This window comes from Oncorhynchus nerka, linkage group LG16, assembly GCF_034236695.1.
Source record: "Oncorhynchus nerka isolate Pitt River linkage group LG16, Oner_Uvic_2.0, whole genome shotgun sequence".
In the NCBI taxonomy this organism is placed as follows: domain Eukaryota; kingdom Metazoa; phylum Chordata; class Actinopteri; order Salmoniformes; family Salmonidae; genus Oncorhynchus; species Oncorhynchus nerka.
In genome coordinates, this window is record NC_088411.1 from 14,380,971 (window position 1) to 14,393,088 (window position 12,118).

Consider the following 12,118-nt stretch of genomic DNA (forward strand, 5'->3'; position numbering starts at 1 on the left):
AAGCCATGACATAATTTTCTGGAATTTTCCAAGGCATACGCCCCCGCCCCTCTTCTTTCCAGAAAGATGTTTGTTTCTGCCGGCGCGATGCGTGAAGAAAACAGCTGGCTGCACCGATTCCGTTAGCGTCTCTCGAGTGAGCCATGTTTCCGTGAAGCAAAGAACATTACAGTCTCTGATGTCCCTCTGGAATGCTACCCTTGCTCGGATTTCCTCAACCTTGTTGTCAAGAGACTGGACAATGGCGAGTAGTATGCTAGGGAGTGGTGCGCGATGTGCCCGTCTCCGGAGCCTGACCAGAAGACCGCTACGTTTCTCTCTTTTACGACGTCTTTGTTTTGGGTCGCAGGCTGGGATCCATTCTGTTGTCCTGGGTGGAAGGCAGAACACAGGATCTGCTTCGGGAAAGTCATATTCCTGGTCATGCTGATGGTGAGTTGACGTTGCTCTTATATTCAGTAGTTCTTCCCGACGGTATGTAATGAAACCTAAGATTACCTGGGGTACCAATGTAAGAAATAACACATTAAAAAAAAAAAAAAACTGCATAGTTTCCTAGGAACGCGAAGCAAGGCGGCCATCTCTTTTGGCGCCGGAAATAATAACTAAGGTAACTGAGCTAAACGACTACCGCTCCGTAGCACTCACTTACGTCATCATGAAGCGCTTTGACAGACTAGTCAAGGACCATATCACCTCCACCCTACCTGACACCCTAGACCCACTCCAATTTGCTTACCGCCCAAATAGGTCCACAGACGATGCAATCTCAACCACACTGCACAAACACATCTGGACAACAGGAATACCTATGTGAGAATGCTGTTCATCGACTACAGCTCAGCATTTAACACCATAATACCCTCCAAACTCGTCATCAAGCTCGAGAACCTGGGTCTCGACCCCGCCCTGTGCAACTGGGTACTGGACTTCGACAGGCCGCCCACCAGGTGGTGAGGGTAGGTAACAACATCTCCACCCCGCTGATCCTCAACACTGGGGCCCCACAAGGGTGCGTTCTGAGCCCTCTCCTGTACTCCCTGTTCACCCATGACTGCGTGGCCATGCATGCCTCCAAATCAATCATCAAGTTTGCGGACGACGCTACAGTGGTAGGCTTGATTACAAACAACGACGAGACGGCCTACAGGGAGGAGGTGAGGGCCCTCGGAGTGTGGTGTCAGGAAAATAACCTCACACTCAACGTCAACAAAACAAAGGAGATGATTGTGGACTTCAGGAAACAGCAGAGGGAGCACCCCCTATCCACATCGACGGGACAGTAGTGGAGAGGGTAGTAAGTTTTAAGTTTCTCGGCGTACACATCACGGACAAACTGAATTGGTCCACCCACACAGACAGAGTTGTGAAGAAGGCGCAGCAGCGCCTCTTCAACCTCAGGAGGCTGAAGAAATTCGGCTTGTCACCAAAAGCACTCAAAAACTTATACAGATGCACAATCGAGAGCATCCTGTCGGGCTGTATCACCGCCTGGTACGGCAACTGCTCCGCCCACAACCGCAAGGCCCTCCAGAGGGTAATGAGGTCTGCACAACGCATCACCGGGGGTAAACTACCTGCCCTCCAGGACCTACACCACCCGATGTCACAGGAAGACCATAAAGATCATCAAGGAAAACAACCACCCGGGCCACTGCCTGTTCACCCCGCTATCATCCAGAAGGCGAGGTCAGTACAGGTGCATCAAAGCAGGGACCGAGAGACTGAAAAACAGCTTCTATCTCAAGGCCATCAGACTGTTAAACAGCCACCACTAACATTGAGTGGCTGCTGCCAACACACTGGCTCAACTCCAGCCACTTTAATAATGGGAATTGATGGAAATTTATGGAAAATATATCACTAGCCACTTTAAACAATGCTACTTAATATAATGTCTACATACCCTACATTACTCATCTCATATGTATATGTACTGTATATACTGTACTCTATATCATCTACTGCATCTTTATGTAACACATGTATCACTAGCCACTTTAAACTATGCCACTTTGTTTACATACCCTACATTACTCATCTCATATGTATATACTGTACTTGATACCATTTACTGCATCTTGCCTATGCCGTTCTGTACCATCACTCATTCATATATCTTTATGTACATATTCTTTATCCCTTTACACTTGTGTGTATAAGGTAGTAGTTTTGGAATTGTTAGGTTAGATTACTCGTTGGTTATTACTGCATTGTCGGAACTAGAAGCACAAGCATTTCGCTACTCTCGCATTAACATCTGCTAACCATGTGTATGTGACAAATAAATTTGATTTGATTAGATTTTTACTACCGTTCAAAAGCTTGGGGACACTTAAAAATGTCCTTGTTTTCCATGAAAACATACATGAAATGAGTTGCAAAATAAATAGTGAATATAGTCAAGACGTTGACAAGGTTATAAATAATTATTTTTTATTGAAATAATAATTGTGTCCTTCAAACTTTGCTTTCATCGAAGAGTCCTCCATTTGCAGCAATTACAGCCTTGCAGACCTTTGGCATTCTAGGTAATTTGTTGAGGTAATCTGAAGAGATTCCACCACATGCTTCCTGAAGCACCTCGCAAAAATTGGATTGGCTTGATGGGCACTTATTACGTACCATACGGTCAAGCAGCTCCCAGAACTGCTCAATAGGGTTGAGATCTGTGCTGGCCACTCAATTATAGACAGAATACCAGCTGACAGCTTCTTCCCTAAATAGTAATTGCATAGTTTGGAGCTGTGCTTTGGGTCATTGTCTTGTTTTAGGGGGAAATTGGCTCCAATTAAGGGCCATCCACAGGGTATGGAATGGCGTTGCAAAATGGAGTGATAGCCTTCCTTCTTCAAGATCCCTTTTACCTTGTACAAATCTCCCACTTTACCACCACCAAAGCACCTCCAGACCATCACATTGTCTCCACCATCCTTGACAGATGGCGTCAAGCACTCCTCCAGCATCTTTTCATTTGTTCTACGTCTCACAAATGTCCTTTTTTGTGATCCGAACACCTCAAACTTAGATTTGTCTATCCAAAACACTTTTTTCCAATCTTCCTCTGTCCAGTGTCTGTGTTCTTTATCCCATCTTAATATTTTCTTTTTATTGGCCAGTCTGAGATATGGCTTTTTCTTTGCAACTCTGCCTAGATTGCCAGCATCCCGGAGTCGCCTCTTCACTGTTGATGGTGAGACTGGTGTTTTGCGGGTACTATTTAATGAAACTGCCAGTTGAGGATATGTGAGGCGTCTGTTTCTCAAACTATACACTAATGTACCTGTCCTCTTGCTCAGGGCTTCCCACTCCTCCTTCTATTCTGGTTAGGGCCAGTTTGCGCTGTTCTGTGAAGGGAGTAGTACACAACCTTGTACGAGATCATCAGTTTCTTGGCAATAACTCGCATGGAATTGCCTTCATTTCTCAGAACAAGAATAGACTGATGAATTTCAGAATTAAGTTCTTTGTTTCTGGTCATTTTGAGTCTGTAATCGAACCATGCTCCAGATGCTCCAGATGCTCAACTAGTCTAAAGAAGGCCAGTTAAATCTTTAATCAGCACAACCGTTTTCAGCTGTGCTAACATAATTGCAAAAGGGTATACTGACGATCAATTAGCCTTTTAAATAAAGAATAATTTAAAAAAATGTAAATTATAAACTTGGATTAGCTAACACAACGTGCCATTGGAACACTGGAGTGATGGTTGCTAATAATTGGCCTCTGTTCGCCTATGTAGGTATTCCATAAAAAATCTGCCGTTTCTAGCTACAATAGTCATTTACAACATTAACAATGTCTACACTGTATTTCTGATCAATTTGATGTTATTTTAATGGGGAGAAAATGTGCTTTTCTTTCAAAAACAAGGACATTTCTAACTGACCCCAAACTTTTGAACGGTAGTGTATATTCAAGAGTCTTTTAACGAATGTATGTTAAAATAAATAATGAAATAAAACAGTAAAAAGTAAAACAGATAAACAGTTCTACAACTAAACATCAAGAATCAGCAAAGTGCCTGCCCTGCCAAAAAAATGCTGAGTGCTACAGTTTACATCCTGTGTTTACATCCTGTGGCGTACTGTATTAGCATTGAATAGTCCCCGCCATTTACTTTTCAGGGAAGCCAGGAACCAATACACAGTCAGTTAGGAAAGCAAAGGCTACCTTTTTCAAACAGAAATTTGCATCCTATAGCTCTAACTCCAAAAAGGACTGGGACACTGTAAAGTCCATGGAGAATAAGAGCACCTCCTCCCAGCTGCCCACTGCACTGAGGCTAGGAAACACCACTGATAAATCCACGATAATCAAGAATTTCAATAAGCCTTTCTCTACAGCTGGCCATGCTTTCCTCCTGGCTACCCCAACCCAGGACAACAGCTCCGCATCCCCTGCAGCTACTTGCCCAAGCCTTCCCAGCTTCTTCTTCACCCAAATCCAGATAGCAGATGTTCTGAAAGAGCTGCAAAACCTGGACCGTACAAATCAGCTGGGCTAGACAATCTGGACCCTCTCTTTCTAAAATTATCTGTCGCCATTGTTGCAACCCATATTACTAGTCTGTTCAACCTCTCTTTCGTATCGTCTGAGATTCCCAAAGATTGGAAAGCTGCCGCGGTCATCCCCCTCTTCAAAAGGGGGTGACACTCTAGACCCAAACTGTTACAGACCTATATCCATCCTGCCCTGCCTTTCTAAAGTCTTCAAAAGCCAAGTTAACAAACAGATCAGATCCGGTTTCCGAGCTGGTCACTGGTGCACCTCAGCCACGCTCAAAGTACTAAACGATATCATAACCGCCATCGATAAAAGACAGTACTGTGCAGACATCTTCATAGACTTGGCCAAGGCTTTCGACTCTGTCAATCACCGTATTCTTATCGGCAGACTCAACAGCCTTGGTTTCTCTAATGACTGCCTCGCCTGGTTCACCAACTACTTCTCAGATAGAGTTCAGTGTGTCAAATCGGAGGGCCTGTTGTTCGGACCTCTGGCAGTCTCTATGGGGTTACCACAGGGTTCAATTCTCGGGCCGACTCTTTTCTATGTATATAACAATGATGTCGCTCTTACTGCGGGTGAGTCCTTGATCCACCTTTACACAGACGACACCATTTTGTATACATCTGGCCCTTCTTTGGACACTGTTAACAAACCTCCAAACGAGCTTCAATGCCACACAACACTCCTTCCGTGGCCTCCAACTGCTCTTAAACGTTAGTAAAACTAAATGCATGCTCTTCAACCGATCGCTGCCTGCACCTGCCCGCCCGACTATCATCACTACTCTGGACGGTTCTGACTTATTTAGAATATGTGGTGTCTGGCTAGACTGTAAACTCTCCTTCCAGACTCATATCAAGCATCTCTAATCCAAAATTAAATCTATAATCAGCTTCCTATTTCGCAACAAAGCCTCCTTCACTCATGCTGCCAAACATACCCTCGTAAAACTGACTATCCTTCTGATCCTCGACTTCGGGCGATGTCATTTACAAAATAGCCTCCAACACTCTACTCAGCAAACTGGATGCAGTCTATCACAGTGCCATCCGTTTGGTCACCAAAGCCCAATATCCCACCCACCACTGCGACCTGTATGCTCTCGTCGGCTGGCCCTCGCTACATTTTCGTCGCCAGACCCACTGGCTCCAGGTCATCTATAAGTCTTTTCTAGGTAAAGCTCCGCCTTATCTCCCCCACACCTCACCATAACAACACCCACCCGTAGCACGTGCTCCAGCAGGTATATCTCACTGGTCATCCCCAAATTCAACACCTCCTTTGGGTGCCTGTCCTTCCAGTTCTCTGCTGCCAATGACTGGAACAAATTGCAAAAATTGCTGAAGTTGGAGACTTATCTCCCTCACTAACTTTAAGAATCAGCTATCTGAGCAGCTTACCGATCGCTGCAGCTGTACACAGCCCATCTGTAAATAGCCCATTCAACTACCTACCTCATCCCCATATTGTTTTTATTGACTTTTTTTGCTCTTTTGCACTCCAGTATCTCTACTTGCACGTCATCATCTGCACATCTATCACTCCAATGTTAATTTTCTAAATTGTAATTACTTCGCTACTATTGGCATATTTATTGCCTTACCTCCTTACTTCATTTGCACATACTGTATATAGATTTTTACATTGTGTTATTGACTGTACGTTGTGTAACTGTGTTGTTTTTTGTCGCACTGCTTTGCTTTATCTTGGCCAGGTCACAGTTGTAAATGAGAACTTGTTCTCAACTGGCCTACCTGGTTAAACAAAGGTGAAATAAATCAATAAAAAAAATGTAAATTATTATTAGTTCACGGCTCTAACGCTGATATTTTTATACAAGGAGTACATATGATGATCTTCAGAGCACACAAATACATTCAGGAGCACGATTGAATTATTTCACTAGTTTACTGATAAGAAATTTCTAAAAGTTAATGATTCCGTTGAAAGGGCCCCCGGACCGTTGGAATTTGGAAGCAAAATAGCCTCATAACATCAAAGATTCACCACTATATTTTAGTGTAAAGGTGCCTGGAAGAACCTTTTTGGGTTGCCACACTGGCAGAACCTTTCCAGTTGAAAAAGGTTCCTCAAGGAACCCCTCTGAAATGGTCTTCAAGGCATCCCTACGCAAAAGGTTCAAACTGGAATCTTTTTTGGATGGAAGGGCTTACATTTTGAACCTTTTTAATAATATAGGAGGTGGCAGCCTATGAGATTGGAGGTGTGGCTTTCAAATAGCTATTTCTGGACACCTGTTAGCGTAAATGTAATTCCTGTTCATCATGTTAAATTTGTACACTGCTACCTAAAACATTACTTGAATATTTATACATATTACATATTCTACTACAATATTAATAATATTGCTGATTACATAGTAATAAAGTGGCAACTATTCCAAATTTGGGATTTGAGGAGCTCATACACCTGTTAGCTCATTGAAGCTACTAAAATGTCAGTGTTCAACCTTAACATCTAGATGACAAGACAGCAGAACAGATTCCTGGAATTACATTTACTCTAGTGGGTGGCCCAAAAAAATCCAAGCCCCTACTAGGCCATGCCTTCACTCCAGGGTCCCTTCTAGAACCCATTGCTACATCAAACTATTCAAGGTTCCTCCAAGATCCCCTCAACAAACCCAAGGTGAAAATATGAACCACTGACTAGCAATGGTTCCTTGAGGATCTCCAGGGTTCCTCGAGTCACCCCCACTAATTCTAAGAGTGTCGGTATGGGGTTGTTTTCTGCATAGGCATCCTTATTTAGACACCAAACCCACTACTGGCGTGCGTGGCCAAAGACCTCAATTTTCATGTAATCCAGCAAATGTAAATGCCTGGAGTTTGCTAAACGGCATTGGCACTTGGATCGGAGCCCGTCCTATGGTCAGATGACATGAAAATAGAGCTCTTTGGCCATGCACACCAGTGGTGGGTTTGTCATCAAAATAAAGTATATGCGTGTAGTGTGCATATGCATGCACGTATGTGTGTATGTGTCGATGTGTGTACCTGGATTATGAATGTCTTGTCCTGGAAGCCGGGGGTCAGGCCCAGCATGCTCATGTAGGAAGCCTCGTTGATGAAGTTCTCAATGCCGTGGAACACTCCGCGACCGGTGGCTGAGATACGACCGTGGATACCGCCCTGGCTGATGGGTTTCCCTGTCACACATGCGTGGGCGTTGATGTCCTGCACACACATAGACATTCCCAGAGGCACACACAGAGACACACACATTAGAGCATATGTTTAATTGGATTACATCTGTTGGCTGTTTGTCAAACTGTCAGATAGAACCTTAGCATAATTATGAGAGTACCCATACTACCCTTGGTCCCGACTACTGAACCACAATACCCATACTGCTCTGTGGACCAGACTACAGAACTTCGGGACCCACACTGCTCTGGGGGTAAAACAACAGAACTATAAGTACAGTGCCTTCGGAAAGTATTCAGACCCATTGATTTTTCCCCACATTATGTTACATTACAGGCTTATTGTAAAACAGGTATTTTGACATTATTGAAAATGTATTAAAAATTAAAAAATAAATACCTCATTCAAATAAGTATTTAGACCCTTTGCTATGAGACTCAAAATTGAGCTCAGGTGAATCCTGTTTTCATTGGTTATCCATGCGATAAATACTACAACATAATTCCACCTGTGGTAAATTCAATTGATTGGACATGATTTGGGCTCCCGAGTGGCGCAGCGGTCAAAGGCACTGCATCTCTGTGATAGAGGCATCACTACAGACCCTGGTTCAATCCAGGCTGTATCACAACCGGCCGTGGGTAGGAGTCCCATAGGGCGGCGCACGTCCGGGTTAGGGTTTAGCCTTCATCGTAAATAAGAATTTGTTCTTAACTGACATGCCTAATTAAATCAAAAATGAATTGGAAAGGCACACACCTGGCTATATAAAGGTTAACAGTGCATGTCAGAGCAAAAACTAAACCATGAGGTCAAAGGAATTGTCCGTAGAGCTCCGAGACAGCATTGCGTCAAGGCACAGATCTGGGGAAGGGTACCAAAATAATTCTGCAATATTGGAGATCCCCAAGAACACAGTGGCCATCCATCATTCCTAAATGGAAGAAGTTTGGAACCACCAAGACTCTTCCTAGCTCTGGCCGCCCGGCCAAACTGAGCAATCGGGGGAGAAGGGCCTTAGTCAGGGAGCTAACCAAGATCCCGAGTGGCCAGACGAAAGCCACTCCTCAATAAAAGTCACATGACAGCCCGCTTGGAGTTTGCCAAAAGGCACCTAGACTCTCAGACCATGAGAAACAATATTCTCTGGTCTAATGAAACCAAGATTGAACTCACATCTGGAGGAAACCTGGCACCATCCCTATGGTGAAGCATGGTGGTGGTAGCATCATGCTGAGGGGATGTTTTTCAGGGGCTGGGAGACTAGTCAGGTTTGAGGGAAAGTTGAACGGAGCAAAGTACAGAGAGTTCCTTGATGAAAACCTGATCCAGAGCGCTCAAAACCTGACAGGGGCAAAGGTTCACCTTCCAACGGGACAACGACCCTAAGCACACAGCCAAGACAAGGCAAGAGTGTCCTTGAGTGGGCCAGCCAGATCCCGGACTTGAACCCGATCGAACATCTCTGGAGAGACCTGAAAATAGCTGTGCAGCAACGCTTCACATCCAACCTGAAAGAGCTTGAGAGGATCTGCAGAGAAGAATGGGAGAAACTCCCCAAATACAGGTGTGCCACCCAAGAAAACTTGAGGCTGTAATCGCTGCCAAAGTACTGCGTAAAGGGTTTATTTATATATTTATGTAAATGTGATATATATTTTTTTATATATACATTAGCAAAAATGTATAAAAACCTGTTTTTGTTTTGTCATTATGGGGTATAGTGTGTAGATTGATGAGGGGATAAAAACAATTTAATCAATTTTAGAATAAGGCTGTAACGTAACAAAACATGGAAAAAGTCAAAGGGTCTGAATACTTTCCGTATATGGAGTATTCGAGGGGATCGGCCTGAGCAAGGCTCTGTGAGGATTCGCTAATCACATAATGAGTCGTTCTTTTTTTTAAAAGCTATTATAATTTGTAGATGGAACGCACAGAGGGCCTGAGAGTTGTAATCTGTCTCCCTCTACACACCCTGCAAACTACAACTATGGGTCTTTACTACTGTAGTGGAAGGAGAACTGGAGAGATAAAAACAGAGAGAGGGGGAGGGATTTAGACAGAGAAAGAGTGACCACATATGCCCTGTACCTATTTTCACCTCTCAGTGGGGAATATGTAACCCTCTGTCAGTATCCAGCCTGGCATTAGGGCTGTACACGCACCACAGTGTGAGGCACTGACTGGCCATAGGTTACTCTGAGCTCAGTATGGGAATGAATGGCCAAACACTACACAATAATGACGTTGGTCGTGTTGGGATCAGTGTGTGTGTGTGTGCGGTAACTCACAGTGTGTGCAATGGTGTTGGCGTATGTGTCAGCGATCCAGGACATCTCTCTCTCTCCGGTGCTCATGTCAGGAGCAGGCACATCAATACCTGGCCCTAAGGGAAGGAGGGGGAAGGGGAGTAAAGGTATATGTGAGGAAGGGGAGCATGTACACACCCTACATATTTCTCTCCCGTACGTACACACACACAGCTTTTTTTGCTCTCAAACATACACAATCAAACACTAGACATGTTTGAGATAAACGTATTAATATATCTCTATACTTGTACATCGGGTTGAATAAGGCTGGGTTTCCACTGGATGTCATAAGGTGAATGCACCAATTTGTAAGTCGCTCTGGATAAGAGCGTCTGCTAAATGACTTAAATGTAAATGTAAATGCAAAGGGTTGGAAATCTTCTGTTAAGTTTCCGGAATTTGGGGAATTTTGCTTAAATTCATCAAAAAAGTTAGCTTATAACAGTGAACATTTTTTGTGGGATACACATAGGCAACTCTTGGTCTTCTGACATATTTTGGTTAAACTATCCAGAATTCAATGGAATTGCAACCCTCTGCATGCACAGTGCACTCTTCCATCACATGTACAGCTGATTCTCAAGATCTTGCACATGATGGAGACGCTATTGAGCCCCCACTACTATACTGTCTGAGCCTAGGACTACATGCTTTCTGGTAAGTTTTGATTACAATACTGGATGGGGTGAATATATTTTATATGACATACATTATATTTTGTAAACTAGTAAATAGTAGCCTACATCAAAGTGTGTTTAAATCATTTAGAACTTGTTAACAATTTCTGCTAGTAAGTTTTTACTGCCATGAAGGTTTTAGCTTGCTGGAGCCTGCTAACTGAGGAGTGTTAATTCACCTGTTTCCATACATGTTCCACTTTAAAACATGTATCATCTTACAAAGGAATTGTTTAATCTAACTGCTTAACTAATTATCTGTACATTGTTTTTTTACAACAAAAAAATCGAATCTTTACAGGAAAATGCCACAGGCACTATCTGATGTGTGGAGACATTTCACTGCAGCTAATGTAGAAGGAAAAGCTGTGTACATTTGCAAATACTGTGCCAAATCATATGTGAAGAATGCAACAAAGATGCAGAATCATCTGGCCAAGTGCATAAAGTTCCCTCACCGCTGACAACAAGCAACCTCTGACAAATGTCCCTCTACTTCTATTCAAGGTAAAAATAATGAATCAGACACCTTATCGATACCAACAGCTCATGGTCCTACTGGAATCAGAAGTTTTTTTTGACTCAATGGAGGAACGTAGTCAGAGAAATGCTGACGAATGCCTTGCTCGAGCTGTGTATGCAACTGGTTCACTTCTGATGCTCACAGGCAATGTGTATTGGAAGAGATTTCTGAATGTTCTTCGCCCAGCATACACCCCTCCAACCAGACATGCTTTATCTACTAATTTGCTGGATGCAGAGTTCAAGTGAAGGTGAAGCAAATCATAGAGAAAGCAGACTGTATTACAATCATCTCTGATGGGTGGTTGAATGTTCGTGGGCAAGGAATATTTATCATCATCATCTCCACCCTATAACCAGTATTCTACAAGAGCACAGACACAAGTGACAACAGACACACCGGTCTCTACATTGCAGATGAGCTGAAGACAGTCATCAATGACCTTGGACCACAGAAGGTATTTTCACTGGTAACAGGCAATGCTGTGAACATGAAGGATGCTTGGTCTAAAGTGGAGGAGTCCTATCCTCACATCACACCCATTGGCTGTGCTGCTCATGCATTGAATCTGCTCCTCGATGACATCATGGTACTGAAAACAATGGATACACTCTACAAGAGAGCCAAGGAAATTGTTAGGTATGTGAAGGGTCATCAAGATATAGCAGCAATTTACTTCACCAAGAAAAGTTAGAAGAATAAGAGCACCACATTGAAGCTGTCCAGTCACACCCGTTGGGGTGGTGTTGTCATCATGTTTGACAGTCTCCTGGAGGGGAAGGAGTCTCTCAAAGAAATTGCCATATCACAGTCTGCTGAAATTGACAGCCCCATCAAGAGGACCCTCCTGGATGATGTATTTTGGGAGAGTGGTAAGCAGCCTGAAACCTATAGCAGGAGCCATTGCACCGATTGAGGGAGACA

General features: G+C 43.6%; 1 protein-coding gene across 1 annotated transcript in view; it reads right to left on the reverse strand.

Moving 5' to 3' along the window:
* The window catches only part of LOC115144084 (glutamate dehydrogenase, mitochondrial), a 40,909-nt gene that overhangs the window by 10,990 nt on the left and 17,801 nt on the right, over positions 1-12,118 (reverse strand). The window contains exons 5-6 of the mRNA XM_029684783.2: positions 9,974-10,068; positions 7,530-7,709 (exon numbers count right to left, since the gene is read on the reverse strand). Of these exons, the coding sequence (XP_029540643.1) occupies positions 7,530-7,709; positions 9,974-10,068 (275 nt within the window). The remainder of the gene's footprint in view (positions 1-7,529; positions 7,710-9,973; positions 10,069-12,118) is intronic.